Below are 24,770 nucleotides of genomic sequence, written 5' to 3'. Positions count from 1 at the left end.
AAACACATACCTGTATACTGCACATATTAAAATCCCTCATAGCACAAATCACAATGTGCACATGCATGTTATAGAGTTTGACATGAGAATCAGTATAGGCCCTAGCATGTATCAATGTACATTGTATGCCCACATGGACATATATCTGACTGTACTAATCCCTCTCATCATTTGACTCCTCCACAGAACCTCATGTCACGAGGATACAAACAGGCATGCAGCCACCACCACCACCACCAGTCTTCAGGCAACCACATGAACAGTATGCTCCCAGGCATGAGCAGGGTTGGATGGCTTCAGTTGAGGACCCGGGAGTGATGCCGCCACCATTGCCATATGACCCCTGGCAAGATTCCTGGCCAGAGGAATATTCTTCTTTTGGCTTTGAGGGGGAGCCAAGAAAGCCACAAAGGGTCCATTTATTTACCCCCCAACACAATCTCAGGGCAGTCATGGCTTTTACCCACAAACTATGTCACAAGAAGTGCCAACTGGACAGGCTGAGTGGTCACACACTGGTCATCAGTGGGACTATCAATCAACCCTGATTGTTCCACCATCCTCATCACTTGGGCGAGTTCCACCATCCTCATCACTTGGGCGAGCTCCACAATCTGCAGATGAAATTATAGCTGAAAGTACTCAAGCACCAGCAGATGCAGCTGAACCTGCCCCACCAGAAACAGCAGATGCAGCTGAACCTGCACCCCAAGCAACTAGACGCCCTGCTGCTCAAGAGCCTGTGGATGCATTGTATTCTCCCCTGGGTGAGAAATACATTGCACTCCAGCGGAGGCTCATAACAAGCTCCGAGAGCAGACAAAGAGGCCAAGAGAGGTTCCACAGGAGCGAAGAAAGAGGTTCCACAGGAGCCAAGAGAGGTTCCACAGGAGCCAAGAGAGGTTCTTCAGGAGCCAAGAGAGGTTCTTCAGGAGCCAAGAGAGGTTACACAAACGTAGCATAGAGCTTCAGAGGGAAATGGCAGCATCATTAAGTGGAAGTGTTCAAACCAGTCACAGATGATGCTAATTCTGTCTGATATGCAGATGCAGATGGACAATAGATGGCGAGAACAAAATCAACTCTTGGGTGTGTTGGTTGAGCACTTTACACACCAGCAGGACACTGCCTCCAGCCTATCATCTGTGGCCAGCACACCAGCAGAAACATAAGAATCTTCTCAATCCAGGAGAACAAGGCAATCCACTACAGTCACCTCAGCTCCCTCATCTAAGAAGCCAAAAAAGAAATAAATATTCTTATAGTTCACCTTAAATCTTGTCCTCTGTTATTTACCATATAATTGTCATCCACATCCATGTGAGGTGTGTTTTAGTACACTAATATTGTTAAAACATATAATAAGACCTGTGTGGAAATGAAAAAAAAAAAGGTACTATTATCCTGTTTATGACATATTCTTGTACTATAACTCACATCCACAATAGTTGTTTATGAAGGGTACATATAGTAATATTCACTTCTAAGATGTAAATCAATGTATCTCACATCCAATATAAATTGACACAATGGTATAGATAGTAGTGATGTTACTGATAGAGTGGGCATTATCAGGTGTTTTAAGTCTGCAGGTTAGAGGTTGTGGTGTCTGTGATTGGTTTGACACAATTGCAAAGAGGCAGCCTTCAAGAAGGTCTTAGAAATTATCATATGAGCCACCCTAGGTTTTGCTTTCAACTAAGAATACCAAGAATACAAAGCAAGTGTTAGAATTAAATCTGAAAGTAGTTTGAAATAACATGCCCTATTTAAAAGAAGAAGGTTTTCTTTGGACTTGACTGTCCCTTTATATATTTTGGCATCAATGCCAAGCTGTGTTAGCATTAGAATAAATTACACTCCAGTGGGTTTTAAAGAGATGAAGGTAATACAATTTAAAGTAAATAAGCAAGTATATGTCCACAATGTGATAAAGTACCTACAAGCTCAATCCATTTGATTATGTTGTGGCTTCAAACTATTTCAAATACACAAATAAACCTTAAAAAAGTAATATCATAGTATACTGTCCCTTTAACCTTGAGATGCTGCTTAAATGTATGTGTTTGTTAAGGCTTCCAGGGAGTTACGTTGCTTTTTTAGTCAGTGCAAGGGTTTCTGCGCCTGCAATATGAGGCGAGATGAGATGGGAGTCGATTTTCTGAATTCTGCGCGCATAAGTCCTTACAATGTATATTGGATACCAAATTGTGCGGCTGTTCTATGTTAGTCTATGGCTAAAATAAATACGTCCGAAGGGGGAAATATACGCGCGTAACTTGTATGCTACGCCGTATATGTAATACCAAATTTGCTTAAAATTTGGCGGCGGAGGATTTTGCGGGCGAAGCTGCATATGTAATGGAGGCCCAGATCAGCAAGTGTTGAGTTGCTTCTAACTCACAACTGTTAGCTATCTGCTGCATAAAAATTACTACCAATATAAGGATACCGGCATCACAAAAATAATTAAAAAACATAAAGTAAATAAAAATTAGAAAAAAACAACACCCCCTTATAAAACACTCCACTCTAATTTGAAGAAAAAAAAATGAGGCAACCCCTTCAGGTTTGGTGAGAAAAGAACACAAGACAAGAAACAATTGTGTGTTTTTATCAAATCTGCATGCTGAGTTCGGCCATGTCTTAAGCGGAAACACCCTGAAATGTCCATTGCCAGCTGTTTGTTTACACCCGTAAGATTGCTAATTCAGTGTCTGTTCTATACAGCTACATTAATTTAAAATAACAAACCAAACATGCTAATATTTAACAATTGCATGCCTTTATAGAACCCATCTTGCAAATAGGTGGTGTGCTATCTTTTACTTTCGCTCGCACTCTAACTACGCTAAAAGTAAACTTTTAATGCAGGCGGGTCAGCACGCGTGTTACAAGTGGAAAGTAAAAAGTTAGTGCAAGAGTGAAAGTTCAATGCGCGCTAACTTCAAAACTTTGTACAGTGCGACCGCTTTATCTTCTCCCTTTGACTTTAATGGGATGAGTTATTAAAAAAATAAAGTAACACTTATAACTCACACGCTAACCAGACACTGCATCAGGCCAACTGCACTAAAGCTGAAGGTAGTTATAAATATTTAACATTCCAATGTATTTATTATACAGGGTTGGTCCCCCTTTTGCCTTCAGAACTGCCTTAAATCTCCATGGCATAGATTTAACAAGGTGTTGGAAACATTCCTCAGACATTTTGGTCCATATTGACATGATAGCATCACGCAGTTGCTGCAGATTTGTCGGCTGAACATCCATGATGCAAATCTCCCGTTCCACCACATCCCAAAGGTACTCTTTAAGAATGAGATCTGATGACTGTGAAGGCCATTGGAGTACAGTGAACTCATTGTCATGTTCAAGAAACTAGTTTGAGATGATTTGAGCTTTGTGACATGGTACTTTATACTGCTGAAAGTAGCCATCAGAAGATGGGTACACTGTAGTCATAAAGGGATTAACATGGTCAACAACAATGCTCAGGTAGAACGTGGCATTTAAACAATGCTCAATTGGTACTAAGGGGCCCAAAGTGTGCCAAGAAAATATTCCCTAAACCATTACACCACCACCAGCAGCCTTAACCGTTGATGCAAAGCAGGATGGATCCATGCTTTCATGTTTACCCCAAATTCTGACCCTACCATTTAAATGTTGAAGCTGAAATCGAGACTCCTCAGACCAGGCAACGTTTTTCCAATCTTCAAATCTGCAATTTTGTTGAGCCTGTGCGAATTGTAGCCTCAGTTGCCTGTTCTTAGCTGACAGGTGTGGCACCCAGTGTGGTCTTCTGCTGCTGTAGTCCATCTGCTTCAAGGTTTGATGTGTTGTGCATTCGCAGATGGTATTCTGGATACCTTGGTTGTAACAAGTCGTTATTTGAGTTACTGTTGCCTTTCTATCATCTCAAACCAGTCTGCCTATTATCCTTTGACATAAACAAGGTATTTTCGTCCACACAACTGCCGCTCACTCAATATTTTCTCTTTTTCAGACCATTCTCTGTAAACCTCTAGAGATGGTTCAGCGTGAAAATCCCAGTAGATCAGCATTTTTTTAAATACTCAGACCAACCTATCTGGCACCAACAACCATGCCACGTTCAAAGTCACTTAAATCCCCTTTCCTCCCCATTCTGATGCTCGATTTGAACTTCAGCATGTCATCTTCATCACGTCTAGATGCCTAAATGCATGAGTTGCTGACATGTGATTGGCTAATTAGCAATTTGTGTTACCAAGCAATTGAAAAGGTGTACCTAATAAAGTGGCCGGTGAGTGCATATATGTTTTTTTGTTTTGTTGTTGTTGGTTTTTTTGCAAAATATACAGCATATCTATACTATATATCTATATGAATATACACAGGTATAGATATACACACACAAATTATATATATATATAGTACAATAAGCAGTGATGCCTCAGGATTTTTCAAAATGTGCCAAGTTTATGCTGAAGAAGGGCATTGAAAAATCCTGAGGCATCACTGCTTATTCTACCTTTTCAATATCGAGTGTATACCCAGGTGGTTGTTCCAGGAGGGCGGATTCATACTTGGAATATATAAATATTTAAAAATAAAAGAAAATGTTTTTCTAAGTGAAGAAAATTGGAATGTTAAATATTTCTATTAAAAACACAGAAAACACATTACAATATAAAAAAAAATTATGAAAATTATTTTTCGTGTTTATTTGAGTGGAAAGGGCCCAAAGTGTATTTATATATGTGTGTGTGTGTGTGTGTGTATGTATATATATATATGTATATATGTGTGTGTATGTATATATACAGGGAGTGCAGAATTATTAGGCAAGTTGTATTTTTGAGGATTAATTTTATTATTGAACAACAACCATGTTCTCAATGAACCCAAAAAACTCATTAATATCAAAGCTGAATAGTTTTGGAAGTAGTTTTTAGTTTGTTTTTAGTTATAGCTATTTTAGGGGGATATCTGTGTGTGCAGGTGACTATTACTGTGCATAATTATTAGGCAACTTAACAAAAAACAAATATATACCCATTTCAATTATTTATTTTTACCAGTGAAACCAATATAACATCTCAACATTGACAAATATACATTTCTGACATTCAAAAACAAAACAAAAACAAATCAGTGACCAATATAGCCACCTTTCTTTGCAAGGACCCTCAAAAGCCTGCCATCCATGGATTCTGTCAGTATTTTGATCTGTTCACCATCAACATTGCGTGCAGCAGCAACCACAGCCTCCCAGACACTGTTCAGAGAGGTGTACTGTTTTCCCTCCTTGTAAATCTCACATTTGATGATGGACCACAGGTTCTCAATGGGGTTCAGATCAGTTGAACAAGGAGGCCATGTCATTAGATTTTCTTCTTTTATACCATTTCTTGCCAGCCACGCTGTGGAGTACTTGGACGCGTGTGATGGAGCATTGTCCTGCATGAAAATCATGTTTTTCTTGAAGGATGCAGACTTCTTCCTGTACCACTGCTTGAAGAAGGTGTCTTCCAGAAACTGGCAGTAGGACTGGGAGTTGAGCTTGACTCCATCCTCAACCCGAAAAGGCCCCACAAGCTCATCTTTGATGATACCAGCCCAAACCAGTACTCCACCTCCACCTTGCTGGCGTCTGAGTCGGACTGGAGCTCTCTGCCCTTTACCAATCCAGCCACGGCCCCATCCATCTGGCCCATCAAGACTCACTCTCATTTCATCAGTCCATAAAACCTTAGAAAAATCAGTCTTGAGATATTTCTTGGCCCAGTCTTGACGTTTCAGCTTGTGTGTCTTGTTCAGTGGTGGTCGTCTTTCAGCCTTTCTTACCTTGGCCATGTCTCTGAGTATTGCACACCTTGTGCTTTTGGGCACTCCAGTGATGTTGCAGCTCTGAAATATGGCCAAACTGGTGGCAAGTGGCATGACTTTTCTCAGTTCATGGGCAGTTATTTTGCGCCTTGGTTTTTCCACACGCTTCTTGCGACCCTGTTGACTATTTTGAATGAAACGCTTGATTGTTCGATGATCACGCTTCAGAAGCTTTGCAATTTTAAAAGTGCTGCATCCCTCTGCAAGATATCTCACTATTTTTGACTTTTCTGAGCCTGTCAAGTCCTTCTTTTGACCCAGTTTGCCAAAGGAAAGAAAGTTGCCTAATAATTATGCACACCTGATATAGGGTGTTGATGTCATTAGACCACACCCCTTCTCATTACAGAGATGCACATCACCTAATATGCTTAATTGGTAGTAGGCTTTCGAGCCTATACAGCTTGGAGTAAGACAACATGCATAAAGAGGATGATGTGGTCAAAATACTCATTTGCCTAATAATTCTGCACTCCCTGTGTGTATATATGTATATATATGTGTGTGTGTGTGTGTATATATATATATATATATGTGTGTGTATATATATATATATATATATATATATGTATGTATATGTGTATATATATATACTGTATATGTATGTATATATATATATATATATATATATATACACACACACACAAATAAAATTATTATCCTGTTAAAACACAAACAATAATAAATCAAACAAAAAACAAACGGCTAGAATACGAGTTGTGCGTTAGGGTAAAAAAGCAGCGTTAAGAGGTCCTAACACTGCTTTTTCCCTACCGCTACTATTACGAGCCTTGAAGGTTTAGGGTCACGCACACTTCTTTGGCCTTACCGCAAAACGACTTACGCAAACTTTGTTAAGTCTTTTTTCTATGGGACTTCCATAGCGCCGGTATTACGAGTCTGCCCTGGCTTTTCTGTCCTGGCCAAAAGTGAGCGGTACACCCTACCCCGTCAAGAGTCCTAATGCATTTAAAAGTCAGTAGTTAAGAGTTTTATAGTACAACACCATAACTAAAGTGCTAAAAGTAAACTAAGAACCATAAACTACCTATTAACCCCTAAACCGAGGCCCTCCCACATTGCAAACACTATAATACATTTTTTAACCCCTAATCTGCCGCTCCGGACACCGCCGCCACCTACATTATATTTATGAACCCCTAATATGCTGCCCCCAACATCGCTGACACCTACATTATATTTATTAACCCCTAATCTGCCGCCCCCAATGTCGCCGCAACCTACCTACGATTTATAACCCCCAATCTGCCGCCCCCAACGTTGCCGCCACTATAATAAACATATTGATTGGAACAGCCAATAGAATGCAAGCTCAATCCTATTGGCTGATTGGTTCAGCCAATAGGATTGAACTTCAATCCTATTGGCTGATTGCATCAGCCAATAGGAATTTTTCTACCTTAATTCCGATTGGCTGATAGAATTCAATTCAATTCAGCCAATCGGAATCTAAGGGACGCCATCTTGGATGACGTCACTTAAAGGTACCTTCATTCATCTTTAGTCGTCGGATGAAGAGGATGCTCCGCGTCGGATGTCTTGAAGATGGACCGCTCTGCGCCGGATGGATGATGATAGAAGATGCCGTCTGGATGAAGACTTCTGCCAGTCTGGAGGACCACTTCGCCCGGCTTGGATGAAGACTTCTCCCAGCTTCATTGAGGACTTCTGCCCATCTTGGATGAAGACTTCTCCCGGTAAGTCGATCTTCAGGGGGTTAGTGTTAGGTTTTTTTAAGGGTGTATTGGGTGGGTTTATTTTTTAGATTAGGGGTTTGGGCTTGCAAAAGAGCTAACTGCATTTTTAAGGGCAATGCCCATCCAAATGCCCTTTTCAGGGCAATGGGGAGCTTAGTTTTTTTTAGATAGTATTTTATTTGGGGGGTTGGTTGTGTGGGTGGTGGGTTTTACTGTTGGGGTGGTTGTTTGTATTTTTTTTACAGTTAAAAGAGCTGATTACTTTGGGGCAATGCCCCGCAAAAGGCCCTTTTAAGGACTATTGGTAGTTTAGTTTAGGCTAGGGTTTTTTTTATTTTGGGGGGGCTTTTTATTTTGATAGGGCTATTAGATCAGGTGTAATTAGTCTAAATATCTGTAATTTGTTTATTATTTTCTGTAATTTAGTGTTTGTTTTTTTGTACTTTAGCTAATTTAATTTAGGTAATTGTATTTAATTTAGTAAATTTATTTAATTATAGTGTAGTGTTATAATATTATTATAACAACAGTATAACTTAACAATCCTAACTAAAATGGTTATAATAATAGTGAAATAGTAATAATAAACATGTTATATCAGTGATAAGCAAGCAATGCAATAAAACACAGATTGCTTTATTGCGCCCTGCAACATAATACTGTATGTATAATATAAGTGAAATTGCGGGCTACAGTGTCTTTGATGAATACCAATATATTGTATTGATTTGCTTTAATTCTGATATTTGAAGTTAATTTAAAGATATACCAAACCTGTGATATATTTAATAAATGTATTGTATTTAGTGCTGTAGCTATCAAAAATATACATAATATGTACCTGTACGACTTCCAGACATACTACTCTATGTGGCGCCTTTCTTCTTTCCTTCTCCTACAGGAATCTTTGGTTGATCTCCTGACTTGTGCCTATCCACAACTTTATCCCGGAGATCTTTGACAGTGCCTTGCCACCCATAGTTTATTGTTTGCTTCAGTTGCACTACCAGGGACTGAGATGCGCCAGGAAAGCTCTTTTCATCCTGAATTAATCAATATGCCCACAGCTGATCATATTTGAAGGTCAAATGGCTTTGTGTGTGCTGTTGAGAAGGTGATTAGCTACACCTGATTGAGTTTACAAGTAATTTTAGGCTGGGGGATCCTTTTTCCAACTCAGTGATTCTGTTTTTGAATCGTCTTTATTTTTGTCTGACATGTTGGTGTTATATCTTTCACTTGGATGTTATAAGTTGCACTGAGTAATTACAATTGGATAAACAAAAACTGTGTCTTTATTTCAGACTGAAAAGCAACAAAATGTGATTATTTTCAAGGGGGTGATTTATTTTCAATACCCACTGTATAAAAAAAAATTGTGCTTAAAGGGACATTATGCACAAATTCTATCAGGTGTATATATATATATATATATATATATATATATATATATATTAATTAAAAATAAGGCATGTTTAAAATGTTTCCCTGATAAATGGTTAAATGGACCATAAAGTTAATATGAGATATCAGAAATTAACATAGTAAGACTATAAAAAAGATTATTATAGCTCTGTAAGTTTAATATTAAAACTAACAGAAAATGTATATTTATGCAAGTGTCATCTCTAAGCATAGATTACTGATTGGTGAGAGGGACACAACAACACCTGTATAAAAGCAAAAAAGTTGTTATATTTATAATGAAAGAACAGGTTTTTTCAGAACTGGAATATGTTTTTATAATGCCCCTTATTTTGATGTAACAGAAAAAATGTAATGTCCTTTATAAAGCTGATAAAAGTAATATTGAAATCAACAGGTAAAGCATGTTGTGCAAAAACTTGCTAACTGGTAGATAACAATTTTCACGATTGGTGAAATGGAACATATTTTCACAAGCATCAAAACCAAAATTATTTTATTTCAGCAACATACGTTTTTAAAAATAAATAAATAATAATTATGGTTTAAAATAGCCTCTTTTTGATACTACAAAGAAAGCCACTAAAATAGCATATTCTACCTACATTCATGAGCTGATATGATTAGTAACCTGCCAGTAAGGACAACATAAAGACATGCTATTGAGGAGAGGGATCTATTGGATATACTTTCTTACAACTATGGCACAGATGCAATACAATCTATATGTGAAACTAATATCTCATGGGAAAATATTCATAAAGATTTGTTCCTGCCCCTCATCATAGCATAAAGTTCAGCTCCATTATATCGAGCTCTGTTGTCAAGGACACCAGCATCACAAAAAAGCTTTCAAAATATTATAGGACAAAACAAAATTCCCTCTATAAAACAGCCCACTCAGACACTTATACAATAGAAAAAACTTGAGAACATTCAAAGGTAAATAAAATAAAAATGGAACAACCTTGTCAGCTTTGAAATAGTGAGACACATGTCTGTAAACTGAGACAAATTGCAATGTCTTTAGTAGTCTATGGCAGCAGTGTTTGCAACTAGGTGTATGCACGCTTTGCCAAGATTTAAGTGTACAGACTCTGACCACACCCTTAGAACGACCCACAAAACACACAATCAACCCCTAATTTGGGTCTACATTGTTTCCGAGACACCACTCATTCTATCCAGTGAGACTACTTTTCTATAACAAGATAGACATACGAATATTTTACTTTTACACACATTTACAATTGCTGTGTTTCAAGTATGTTTCCAAAGGTGCTGTGATTCAAATGGTTTTAACCTCTTAGCAATTGGTACTCGTTTCACATGCATTATATTATGTTTTGTCAGGTCAAGCAAGGCCAAACTAATTTCAACATTTCCCTGGCATGCTCCTCTGATCGAATGAGATCCAAAAGCAGATTCAGCACCTGATAATGACATAAAACAATCTAGCCATTTGGAGAAGGGCCCGGGGATCATCTGTTAAAATGGTTAAAAAATGTAATCTTCGCACAAGTTGTCTTACCACAAGCCAAAAATCACCTGAGTCAAATAGGGACCCCAAAAATGCCTGCTGACTATATATTGTTATCATAGATTTTGACATGTTAATGAGCCCCCAGGTGGTGTAAAAGGATAGTGATAATGGAGGAGTAATCCAGCACCACAGTCTTGTAGAACACATCATCACTAGTGGAATTTCCTGCACTAAAATAAATTTGATTAGCTGGTGGAAACACCAAATACCTGAATTGAGGCTGAAGGGTAGGTAAATAAACTGCTGTCTTTTGTCATTGCAGAGGGACTGGAGTTAGTACAGAGCTTGGAACAGATGGCAAACATAAAAATGTTTCATGTCCAGGAGAAGGAATTAGTCCCTTGCAAGTCTCCAATGAACAGTCTGAGGAAAACTTTTTTTTTTGTCTTAGTGAAAGTCAAAGGACTAGGGATGTTAGGGTACTTAAAACAATTTTGTTAGGCTATCCTGTGAATGTAAACGTTTTAGCCAAGGAGGAAAACAGTGTCTGCTTAACCTCAGGAGAAGTTGAGTCTTTATTGGAAAAGGTTGGGTGAGGACATTAAATGGAAAGTCAAGTCTAAAAAAAAATTCATGTTTCAAATAGGGCATGTAATTTTAAACAACTTTCCAATTTACTTCTATCACCAATTTTGCTTTGTTCTCTTGGTATTTTTAGTTGAAAACTAAACCTAGGAAAACTCATATATTAATTTCTAAGCCTTTGAAGGCCGCCTCTTATCACATGCTTTTTTATTTGTTTTTCACAACAGGGGAGAGCTAGTTCATGTGAGCCATATAGATAACATTGTGATCACGCTTGTGGCAGACACTGCACTAATTGGCTAAAATGAAAGTCAATAGATAATAAATAAAATGTCATGTGATCAGGGGGCTGTCAGAAGATGCTTAGATACAAGGTTATCACAGAGGTAAAAAGTATATTATTATAACTGTGTTGGTTATGCAAAACTGGGGAAAGGGTAATAAAGGGATTTATCTATCTTTTTAAACAACAAAAATTCTGGTGTTGACTGTCCCTTTAAGTATGTAGTTTACAAAACCACTGTTAGAGGGAAAAAAAAAAAAAAAAAAATATATATATATATATATATATATATATATATGTGTGTTAGATATGCTGTCAGGATCCACTCAGAAGAGCATGGGTACTTAAAGGGACAGTCTAGGCCAAAATAAACTTTCATGATTCAGATAGGGCATGTAATTTTAAACAATTTTCCAATTCACTTTTATCACCAATTTTGCTTTGTTCTTTTGGTATTCTTAGTTGAAAGCTTAACCTAGGAGGTTCATATGCTAATTTTTTAGATCTTGAAGTCCACCTCTTTTCAGAATGCATTTAACAGTTTTTCATCACTAGAGGGTGTTAGTTCACGTATTTCATATAGATAACCCTATGCTCGTGAACATGAAGTTATCTGGGAGCAGGCACTGATTGGCTAAACTGCAAGTCTGTCAAAAGAACTGAAATAAAGGGGCAGTTTGCAGAGACTTAGATAGAATTTAATCACAGAGGTTAAAAGTATATCAATATAACTGCGTTGGTTATGCAAAACTGAGGAATGTGTAATAAAGGGATTATCTATCTTTTAAAACAATGAAAATTCTGGTGTAGACTGTCCCTTTAATATATTTAGGGTAAAAAGATGGGAATTAATAAATATTTGGAGAGCAAAAGCATTTGAAGGCATTATGGCATAGAACTGCCCCTAAAACTTTTGGCGAAAATATATCCCTTGTGGTAATGTCACTGGAAGAACAGTCTCAATGGTGTGGTAACTGTATTTTCAAACTGTTTTATTCAGAGAGAAAAAAAAGTATTTTAACATAACAAGTGCACTGTCTCTTTAAATACAGCAACTCCAAAGCAGTCAGCAAAACAAAGCACACAAAGAAAAAGCCTAGTCCTGTCAGGAGCCTAACTATACATCTAATTTCCCTTACTAATGATAAACTGGTCAGCTAACCTAAACCCAGTTTAGTACTTCATAGAAATGGCATAAGTAAAATACAAAACAAATCAAAACAAGTTTGTCTCACCGGTGTGTCTCTTTACAGGCAGTCAGCCATGCTAACTGGTCTCCAGCCTCTCTTTAACACTGAAAAAAAGCCTGCTCCCTGAGACACATACTATTCCTAGATAGCTGCTTATAAAGGCCTGAGCTAACATAATTGGGAGCAGCTGTGAAACTGACCCAAGCGATTTAACTCTTTAGTTGCAGGGGAAAATTGCTCTCTCTAAGCGCCTGCTACACACCTTCCCTCACCCTGTCACATATCCCCTGTGGGGTGAAGCAGCCATAGCTGTAAGCACATGCACCCTGGATAGTACGTCAGCATTACCATGTAACAGGCCAGCCCGTTTTTTTACCACAAAACTGAAAGGCTACGGCCCTTATTGTTGTGCATCCACTTCAACGGGGCATGGTCCGTGATCAGGGTAAAGCGCCTGCCCAGTAAATAATACTTAAGAGTTTCAGTCGCCCACTTGATTGCTAAACATTCCTTTTCTATTGTAGAATAGCGCTGCTCACAGGGTAAAAGTTTCCTACTTAGTTAAAGAACTGGATGTTCCTCTTTGTCTATGTGTTGTGAGAGTACAGCCCCCAACCCAACCTCAGAGGCATCAGTTTGCAAAAAAGAATTCTTTAAAATCTGGGGCCATGCGAATAGGTTGTTGACAAAGTGCAGAGCGAAGATCTGCAAAAGATTCCTCAGCCTTGCTGTTCCATTTCACTATATCAGGACTTTTTGCTTTAGTAAGATCAGTGAGAGGAGCAGCCCTTGTTGCAAAGTGAGGAATACATCGTCTGTAATAGCCGACAATTCCTAGGAAAGCTCTAACCTGTTTTTTCCTGAGTGGCCTAGGCCATCTCTGTATCGCTCCTATCTTGTCTACTTGGGGTCTCACAACTCCTCTACCAACAAACCAGCCAACCCAATGGTACCCTTTGATGGATTGGCTGTTAACCCAGCTTTTCTAAGGGTTTCAATTATAGCTTCTACTTTTTGTAGATGAGAATCCCAATCTGGACTGTGTATTATGACGTCATTCAAATATGCAGCAGCATATTGTTCATGAGGTCTAAGCAACTTATCCTTCAACCGTTGAAATGCTGCTGGAGCTCCATGCAAACCAAAAGGCATCACCTTATAGTGAATCAAGCCATCTGGAGTAGCAAAGGCCGTTTTCTCTCTAGAGTGCTCAGATAACAGTACCTGCCAATAACCTTTAGTCAGGTCCAAAGTTGAGAGAAATCTGGCCTTGGCTAGTCTTTCTACAAGCTCATCTACCTGCAGATTAGGGTAGGTATCAAACTTTGATATCTCATTTAGCTTTCTAAAATCATAATAATAATAATAATAGAGCCATCAGGTTTGGGTACTAACACAATTGGGCTAGACCAGTTACTGTGAGGCTGCTCAATCACCCCAAGCTCAAGCATTTTTCTAACTTCTGTCTTTACAGCTTCTGATTTTTCTTAAGGGTTTTTCCAGGCTCTGTGATTATGTCATGGGTTATTCCACTAGTTCATCGCTATTCCTTTCTACAATTTCTTTAGCTTCCTCTACTTGTTCCGGTGTGAGCTCTGAGGAAATTCCTACCAAAGGCTCTAAGTGCATGGCGTCAACTCTTGTGGTTTCAATTACAGCTGTACAAGCCTCTCTGTCTCTCCATGATTTTAAAAGATTAATATGGAAGATTTGATCCTTCCTTCAACGCTCAGGCTGTCTAACTTTTTAATTCACAGGGCTTAATTTTTCTATAATTTCATAGGGATCCTGCCAACGAGCCAGAAGCCTACTTTCAGCTGTTGGGACTAAAACCATTACTTGATCACCTGCCTGAAACAGTCTTTGTGTAGCACTCTGATTATAGTTAAGTTTTTAAATTCCCTTAGCTTTTTCCATATGCTGGCGGACAAGGGGAACAACATGAGCCATGCGTTCTTGTATCTCCTCAACAGTACATTGTTTCCTGGGTCCCCTTTGTTCTTACCAAGTTTCTTTAAGAATGTCTAACATACCCCTAGGATGCCTGCCATACAAAAGTTCAAATGGGGAGAAGCCTGATGAACTTTGAGGAATTTCAAGGATTGCAAACAACAAATAGGGAAGAAGTATGTCCCAATCCTTACCATCCCTGCTAACAACCTTCCTTTACATGGACTTAAAGGGACATGACACCCAAAAAAAATCTATTCAGATAGAGAATACAATTTTAAACAACTTTCCAATTAACTTCTATTATTTAATTTGCTTCCTTCTCTTGTTATCCTTTGCTGAAATATTTATCTAGACAAGCTCAGGAGCAGCACAGAACCTAGATTCTAGCCGTTGATTGGTGGCTGCATATATATGTTGATTGTGATTGGCTCACATATGTGTTCAGTTAGAAACCATTAGTGCATTGCTGCTCCTTCAACAAATTATACCAAGAGAATGAAACAAATTATATAATAGAAATAAATTAGAAAGTTGTTTAAAATTATATTTTCTGGGGGTGCCCCTGTGGTGGAAAACAACTGAGACTTACCGAGCCTCTTTGCCCTATTCAGAGATTAGTTGTTTGGACACCTTGCGGCTCCAGCTGACAGTTCCTATAGAAGTTATATTTACCAAAGGAACACTAACTGTGGAACAGCAAAGAAAACTCCCTGTTTCTGATGTAAAAGAAAAGGAAACTGTGCTAAATACGCAAACCAGCTTCATCCGTCGCTATGAGATCAAATATCGAAAAGCAAGGACTGAGGAGGAGGAAGCTCTGATGCTGAAAACTCTGCAAGAGGCAGATGAAGCTCTCCAGCAACTGAGTAAAGGGACACAGGGCTCGTTGTCTCTGTATATCATTCCTGAAACATCTGCCATCTTTTCTCAGGGTAATCAAGTGTACATTGGAAAGCACTGGAGGGTTCTTATTCAGCATGATCTGGATTCATCTTCACACACTGATGAACTCCTCCGCACCCTCTACTATAAAGTAGATCGCATTGCTCAGACAATGTCACTTACTGAGGAGGCCATCACAGCAGCATTGTCTGATAGGATTCCCATTGGCAGGTTTAGTAAAGATGACTTTGAAAACAACAGAAGAGCCTTCAAGTCTAGTCCAGGCTATGACATCACTTTTAGTTTACTGAACCCTGACCCTAAATCTCATGATCTGAATTGGGATATACACTTTTCTGCAGATCATTATATCCAGCCATTTTTGAACAAGCTAAGTCCATTGGCCAACTTCTCTGTAGACTCCCAGATGTTATATTACGCTGTACTTGGAGTTACACCTCGCTTTGAAAAAGCCACATCCAGCTACATCCTAAATGCACACAATCTGCCTCATGTCATTAACCCAGTTGAGGCAAGACTTGGTTCCAGTGCTGCCTCACTCTATCCAGTGTTAAACTTTTTGCTGTACGTTCCAGAATATTCTCATTCACCTCTTTACATCCACGACAAAGATGGGAGTAGAGTTCCCAGCAATGCATTTCACAGCCCACGCTGGGGAGGGATCATGGTCTATAATGTTGATTATGAAAATCAACGAGAAATTGATTTCCCATTACGTATTGATATTGACATGGTACGAGTGATGGAAGTGTTTTTAACCCAGTTGCGGTTACTTTTGGGAATTACAGATGTGTCTGTACCGGGAAACTACAAGTTAGAGACCCCAGGGAATGAGGGGCTAACAGACTGGGAATTGGACACACTTCTTTGGACACGAGCTGTTGAAAACATTGCTACAGTGACCACGACATTGACTTCATTGGCTCAGCTTTTGGATCAGATTGGGAACATTGTTATTAATGATAACGTGGCTTCTGAAGTATATCATGCTGTTACTTCAGTTCAAATGGCCTTGTCTGAGCTGGAATCTGGAAGGCTGGAATTTGCTTTTCAAGCTAGTAAAGAGGCCATTTCGTCTTCTGAGAAGGCATTTTTTGATCCCTCTCTCCTCCATCTTTTGTACTTTCCAGATGATCAAAAATTTGCCATTTATATCCCTTTGTTCTTGCCCATGGCTGTACCTATACTAATGTCTCTTTTGAAGATAGCCAAGGATTACAAGGCAAGCAAAAAAGCTTCAATCAAAGTGGACTGAGTTTCTTCAAAAATAACTGGACTCCTAGAGAGTGAGGAACCTTGGTTGAATTATGTATTTATTGCCTATGCTACTGATTTTATAAACTTAATGTACATATGTTTATGCCACATAAAAACAATGAAACAGCTTTTTTTGTTTGACTGGTAATGGGCAAGCCTGCAATATACAGAAATATCCACTATGGTCTAGTTTCTATTGACGTGGTAAAGTTTGGAAATTAGTAATTAAATAAAAAAATCTCTATAGACTTTAATGGAGATAAATGTTTTTAACACCAGTTTCCACAGTTTTTTTCTAACTAGCTTGATTTAATTGTCAGCAAATATAGGCTCCTAGTGCATGCAACTTAAAGGGGACATGAGATCCAAAATGTTTTTTTCATGATTCAGATACATTATTATTATCGGTTATTTGTAGAGCACCAACAGATTCCACAGCGCTAGATACATCATACAATTTTGAACCATTTTCCAATTTACTTCTATTGTCTAGTCTGCTTCATTCTCTTGGTATCCTTTGTTGAATCAGCAGCGGTGCACTGCTGGTAGCTAGCTGAAAGCCAATCATGGGAGGCATATGTGTGCAGCCACCAATCAGCAATTTTTCTGAGCCTACCGAGGTTTACTTTTCAGCGGAGGATACGGAGAGAACCGAAAGATTGGTTAGTGGAAGTAGATTGGAAAGTTATTTAAATTGACTTGCTCTATCTGAATAATTAAAACAAAATGGGTGTCATGTCCCTTTTAAGCCTCTGCAAATTACATTTTTCTTTCTTGAAATGTCCAGCTTGGGATTTTAAAATTGTCAAAGCCCCTTCTGTGAAGCCCAGTTAAAGGCAAGAATCTCAGGGAATTATTCATAGACATTGACGACTGTATTTCTAAATTCATTTGAGTATCTAACTTATAAATGCCAGTGTAAGAAAAAAGAGAATTAAACTCGTAAATTTAATATTGATTTCCCAAACTACACAGCAATAAACATACAAATACATCGGAAGGTTGAAAAATTTTGTGTATAGCATGTAGCATATCTGGAAAGAGGTTGGCTGAATAAATCAAGGTTGTACATAGAATAATTCTAGCTGTGATAAAATGTGACTGCAATTTTTTTTTAATAAAAAAAAATAAAAAAAAATGTATATTTTCTATCTGAATCATTAAAGAAAAAATTGGGTTTCATGTCCCTTTAAGGGTGCGGTTAAATCTTTCTACTAACCCATCTGTCTGAGGATGGTATACTGAAGTTCTTAACGCCTGTATCTTAAACAATTGACATAGCTCTCTCATGAGCTGTGAGACAAAAGGTGTCCCTTGGTCAGTGAGTATTTCTTTCGGAATGCCCACCCGTGAAAACACTTGTACCAACTCTTTAGCTATATTCTTAGCAGTAGCTTTACGTAGTGGTATGGCTTCGGGATATTGAGTGGCATAGTCTAGAATAACCAAAATATACTGGTGACCTTGAGCTGATTTATCCAAGGGACCTACAAGGTCCATGCCTATCCTTTGAAAGGGAACATCAACAATTGTGAGAGGAATAACTGGGGCCCTTAGTTTTGGCTTTGGGGATGACAACTGACATTCTGGACAAGAGGCACAATACCGCTTTGTTTCCTCATACACCCAGGCCAAAAAAATCTTCTTAGGACCCTTTCCTATGTTTTTTCCACCCCCAAGTGTCCCCCCAAAAGATTCAAATGGGCAAAAAATAGTACCTTCCTAGTATAAGATGACGGTGCTACAAGCTGCTCAACCTCCTGACCTTCTTCTGAGGTTACTCTGTATAGAAGTCTTTGTTTGGCCCTCCACTAATACTCCATTTACTTCTATCACTCTACTCCTTGCATTTTGTAATAATGGATCATTTGCCTGGTCACGCCCAAAGCTAACGTTAGAAATATCCAAAATACAGGTCTAGCCACGCAGGACGATGGCTGCAAAATTCTAGAGCTCCTAGGCCCCATGGCAGGCAAAATGTTTATTTTATAAGTTAGGGCTCTCTGTATAACCTGAAATATACTGTTACAAGAGGGGAGCATTAGTGAGGAGCAGACAGGCAGAAAAAACAAACATAAAAAAAAACCTTTCTCCTCCAGCATCACACTAAGAAGGAACAAGCAAGGCGGCGATCAGAAAAACACCCTGGAGCGGCGGATTCTAAAGACACAGCAAACCTTTCCGACACCGCATTACCCAGACTTCGCTGTGCACGAACACCGCATCAACTGACAAGGCACATAAAGGCAGCGGTGAGACAGCGGCAGGTCACAACGGCAGGAGAGGCGGGTGATATAGAGTGCACAAACAGACAGTTTAATTTATGCACAGACGCTGCAACGGCCATTTTAAAACAGGCCTGTGAGTTGGAAGCTGCTTAGTCGTAACGGAGGTGAGAGCTCAAGTAATAGAAGCCGCACATTAACACTGCACACTCCAAAGCTTACAATTTAAATTTATGCAACACTGCCAAACAGCATAAAAATATAACAAAAAAGAGGTAAAAACAAAATAAATAAAGAAAAATAATAAACTAAAAATATATCCAAACACAAAGTGCCATAACCAATGCAGGACCTACAGTAAACATAATAAAAGACAAACAACAACATAAGAGACACTATCAGCCCCAGCAAAAGAAATGACCAGCAAAACATCAGCAAAGGGAGATAAAAGTACCAGATCCAGGGGGGCGGAGCTAGCCAGCCTGAGAGATGGCGGCTGTCTGACTGAGCTCTTAGGCCCCAGCTAGGTGAAAACGCCTTAGGCATTAGCCATCCCGCACTTTAAGGCCACAAACCGCCAGATAAATGAGCGACTAACTCCAGACATAGGTTCTGCTTGACCTGTGTGCCTCGCTACAAGAGATCTGCCTTTTGGGAGAGAGCGCACTGAGCGCTCATATACACCTCGCTTCAAACTCTGATGGCGGCATGGTAAGGGAAGATCAGGGTCCGGAGACACCTACATTAAGGGATTCCCAGAGACAAATCATCCGGTAAGCACATAGACTTACCAGAACTCCGGCACCTCAAATGCCACACAGGAACGTACTGAAGATAATGCAGCGACGGGCCGCAGCCTGTACTAAAGTTTTGATGCGCACTTAAATTGCCTTTCACCGGGAGCAAGCTACAGCAAATAGATCACTGCAATAAAGGGGTAAGAAAAACGGATCTTATAATATTCACCCTGCTATAAAAGTAAAGTTGTGCTTCATCACCCTCACAGTGTTAAAGACTTATTATAGCAAGCGGTGCACTAAAAACTTTGACAGCTAGATTAAAGGTGTTATAAACATCCCCTCAAGTGCATTTGACAAAATGAAGGCTTACATACCCTGCTACAATTAAAACATACGTTGCTGCATGTGGAAAAGTCTCATAGAAACAAACACAGCCCTCCAAGCACAGACAACCAAAAAGTGTCACACATTATATGGACATTTGTACAAGCTTCTGCACATGGAAAACTTGATCACACCTTAACTACTAACAGCTGCAGTGTGTTCACTCTTTATGGGCCAGATTAACAGATTATACTTCTTATAAAGAACCTGCAACGACAGCATAAACTTAAAGAACTTTGTATTCAGCACCAAGATCTTTATTTATCTTTTAAGGATTTAGTGAAGGCAGAGGGGCAAAATCCATCCAAAGATGTCTCCAAAAAAAATTAATAAACCAAGCAAGAATGCTAAACCCCTGAAAACACCCACTCATACAGTAAACAATTTTTTCAAGACGCTTGAAACAAAAAACATAGCGCCTACAGAAGATGCAATGCCAGACCTTAGGTCTGAACACAGTTCTTCAGAATCTGAAAGCGACCTCGCTTCAGAAAGCATTACCATCCCCACAGCTCTCTTCAAAACAATCCCTTCAAAAAAGGACTTTTCTTCTCTTATTTCACAGGTCAAGCAATGCATCAAGGAGGAAATCTCAGACCTCAAAAAGGACATCTCTGACATTGGTCACAGAGTAGAATCACTCGAAAACACCCAGGATCTACATGCAGACACTATCACAGACCTGCAAAGCACCGTTCAGAAACAAGATACAGCTATCAATGAGCTGGAGGATAAGATAGATGATATCGAAAATCGCAGCAGACGTCATAATATTAGACTACGGGGAATCCCTGAAACCATTTTACCACCAGATATTGAACAATATCTCCAAGACTTCTTTAGCACGTTAAAAAAAGAAGAAACACCCTCAAAAATATGCATAGACAGAGCTCACAGAGCCCTGCGACCTAAACCACTAGCAGGACAAGCACCAAGAGACATCATAGCCCGCATCACTAATTTCCAAGAGAAAGAGGAGCTAATGAAGTTAGCCAGAGAACAACAGCCCATAAAATATGACAACATGGACATTCAAATGTTCGCCGATTTGTCACAGAGAACTCTTTCAAAAAGACGAGAACTTAAACCACTCACGTCGCTGTTGAGAAAACTAAACATCCCCTACAGATGGGGGTTCCCCTTTCATCTGTTAATCCTTTGGAAAGGAAGACGCATCACTTGCACATCTACTAAAGATATACCAGACATATGCAGGGATCTGGACATCCCTATCCCTCAGCTAGAGGAAAATGCTGAGCCTCAAGAGAAACACACAAGTCCAAGCAAGCTGAACCCTCTACCACAAAGGAGTGAGTGGAGACAGGCGTCTCAGAAGAAACCCCGCAAATCTGTACAATCCACATCTCCATCATTAGAAGAAAAGGGATGAAAAGTCTTTGCTGCACACAAGGACATATCCTGAACTCTCGAATAGTCCCCTATGGAGACTCCTAACTGCAAGTATTATCTATACTCCAGAACTCACGAGGCATACAGAACCTCAGAGATATTAAAATAGTGTCTTAAAGGTTAAATTGTTAACAGTTAACTAATGTTGACTTTAATTTTTTTTTTTTTCACCTAGCCGGGAGTTTATCTCCCTAGAATAGAATTATGTTGTTTGAATATGTATTAAAATTATTGTGTTTTACTGTTCTTCCTCTTTACCTATTCTTCTCCCTTCCTTTCTTTTCTTTTCTGTCCTGCTCTCTATTGAAGCATATGACACCACTTATATGTTCACCAGTATATAATCTATGTTCACACATACTACCCTCTCTGACACATTTACAACATGTTGATTAACCACTCTCCACAAAATTTAACTATCTTCACACAGAACGCTAAAGGTCTCAATTGCCCTAACAAGAGAAGGCTAGCTATACTAGACCTCCAAAAAAAAGGAGGACACATACTAATGCTCCAAGAGACCCACTTCAAGGGGAAAAATATCCCCAAATATTTCTCCTCACATTACCCCCTACATTTCCACAGCACTAACCCTCACAAAAAAATTAATGGAGTAAGCATCTTAATCCACAAATCTCTCCCCTTTGTTAAAACCCAAACCATAGGGGACAAAGAAGGCAGGTACATTTGTTTAAAAGGTCTCCTATATGGTAAACCAGTAACTCTAATAAACGTCTACACCCCTAACTCACACCAAGATAAATTTGTATCCTCAGTTGCAGACCTTCTCATTAAAGAAGCAAAAGGCTCCTTAATCATGGCAGGAGACTTGAATCTCCCCCTAGACCCCACAGTCGACTGCTCAAACCCCTCTTCTAGAGCTAAAATCCCGAACCTCCCTAGTATCTGGCAAAAATTTAAACTCCTCGGCTTACATGATGCCTGGAGATACTTCAACCCTCAAAAAATAGATTTTACCTTTTTTTCCCATCCAAGATGTAATTATTCCAGACTGGACTACATTATGGTTGATCACCTAATCCTATCACACACCACACACTCCTCCATACACCATACAACTTGGTCAGACCACTCCCTAGTATCATGCACCATAAAATGGCCAACGGCCCCCATAAGAACTTTTCAGTGGAAGTTGGACGACACATTACTGCTAGACCCAAAGCAAACAGAGTTATTTTCAGAACAGATAAGCTCATACTTCTCTATAAACGAGACACCAGATGTAAATGTGGTCACCCTCTGGGAAGCCCACAAGAGTACTATAAGAGGGGAGTTTATCAAAACTGCTGCCCAAATAAAAAAGAAAAGACGTGAGGAAATAAATCTCTTGGCTAAAGACATATCAGACTTAGATTACAAACACAAATCTAACCCCTCTGATAGATCCACTCTAGAACAACTACAATCCAAAAGAGAACAAATGAACCTTTTACTACAGATAAAATCACAAAAACAGCTTCTACACCTTCAGCAAAATTTTTACAGGGAGGGTAATAAGTCAGGCAAACTCTTAGCTAGAGCATTAAAAAAGCAACAACAAAAAACCTATATCCACGCTATAAAGAACCCAGATGGCACACACCTAGAAGACACAAAATCAATAGCTAAAGAGTTCAAGAAATTTTACCACAAACTCTATAATCTTTTCCCATCTAGAGACCCTCACAGCCACGCATCCCTCTGTAATCAATACCTAGAAAATCTTCCTATCCCCAAACTGAGCCTAGACCAATGCAACCAATTAGATCGCCCAATTCAATTGTCAGAGGTTACAGAAGCGATAAAGCAATTAAAACAAAATAAAGCTCCAGGCCCTGATGGCTACACAGGTTTATATTATAAAACCTTCGCTCCTCTGCTAGCGCCACATTTAACATCCCTATTCAACTCAATCCCAGAAAAATTCCCTTTTCCTGACGAAATGTTGCAAGCCAACATTTCAGTTTTAACAAAACCTGGCAAACCCCCGAACTCACCGGCACATTTTCGTCCAATCTCCTTACTGAACATTGACCTCAAAATGTATGCGAAAATTCTAGCAACCCGACTTAATCAAATTCTCCCCTCCATAGTTCATCAAGACCAAGTAGGGTTTATCCCACAGAGAGAAGCAAAAGACAACACGGTCAAAGTATTAAATTTATTGGATTATGTTACACAGACAAAAACCCCGACTGTTTTCGTTTCCACTGACGCTGAAAAAGCCTTCGACCGACTAGACTGGACTTACTTACGCACGACCCTACAACACTTCCACTTCCCAGAACCCTTCATTTATAAAATCCTTGCCTTGTACTCAAACCCTACTGCACAGGTTAAAATCAATGGTACCCTTTCGGACCCCTTTGAAATCCGAAACGGTTCTAGACAAGGCTGTCCCCTCTCACCACTTCTTTTTGTTTTATCCCTAGAGCCCCTAGCTATCAAAATACGGTTAAACAACCAAATTCAAGGCATATCTATTGCTAACCAGACACATAAACTAGCCATGTTCGCAGACGACATCCTCTTAACACTTACAAACCCTAAAGTATCTCTACAACAAGCCATCACTGAACTAACACAATTTGGCACAGTTTCAAATTTTCTAGTAAACATGACTAAATCAGAATACCTCCCTATAAACCTAACAACCCCCACCCTTAACAACCTGAAATCCACCTGTCCCCTAAAACAACAAACCAAATACCTCAAGTACCTTGGCATTCACATTACTCCAGATAAACAAGACTTGCGCAAATACAATTATGGTAATCTAATCACAGAGCTCCTAACCTTAACATCACATTGGCTCCCAAAAAATATATCGTGGATAGGCAGAATGCAAGCAACAAAAATGATCCTGCTCCCAAAAGTATTATACATTCTCCAAACAGTCCCCATCCCAGGCATACAAAAAGACCTAGACACTATGCAAAAGATCATAAACGGATACATTTGGAACCGTAGACCCCCGCGAATTAATAGAGACACACTTTTTAAACCTCCATCAGAAGGAGGCCTTGGGGTCCCACATCTCCTATCCTACAAACGTGCCATATCGCTACAGAGAGTACAAGACTGGTGTAAATTTAACACTTCCAACCACAAAAGCTGGGTGCAAATTGAAATCGATCTAGCTCCTAATCATGACCTCAGCACAGCATGTTGGAACCCTGTTTACCTTAACAGACATTCCATCTCTTCGTCCTCAATCTCTAATGAGACCTGGTCAGACTGGGAAATTCTCTGTAATACGTCAAATAAAATCTCTTCCAGATTCTCACCCCTCACCACGCTCTTAAATAACCCAGAATTCAGCCCCGGGAAAACCTCAGAC

The 24,770-nt window shown here is 39.3% G+C and overlaps 1 protein-coding gene across 1 annotated transcript in view; it reads left to right on the top strand.

The window, feature by feature from the left end:
* The window catches only part of LOC128658806 (GPI transamidase component PIG-S-like), a 46,787-nt gene extending 30,053 nt beyond the window's left edge, over positions 1-16,734 (top strand). Inside the window, exon 2 of the mRNA XM_053712847.1 lies at positions 15,043-16,734. Within this exon, the coding sequence (XP_053568822.1) occupies positions 15,043-16,669 (1,627 nt within the window). The 3' untranslated portion in view covers positions 16,670-16,734. The remainder of the gene's footprint in view (positions 1-15,042) is intronic.
* The last annotated feature ends 8,036 nt before the right edge of the window (positions 16,735-24,770 follow it).

The sequence above is a fragment of the Bombina bombina genome, chromosome 1 (genome assembly GCF_027579735.1).
Source record: "Bombina bombina isolate aBomBom1 chromosome 1, aBomBom1.pri, whole genome shotgun sequence".
Lineage (NCBI taxonomy): Eukaryota > Metazoa > Chordata > Amphibia > Anura > Bombinatoridae > Bombina > Bombina bombina.
The sequence above is the reverse complement of the archived record's forward strand: the minus strand, read 5'-3'. Positions and strand labels throughout refer to the sequence as shown.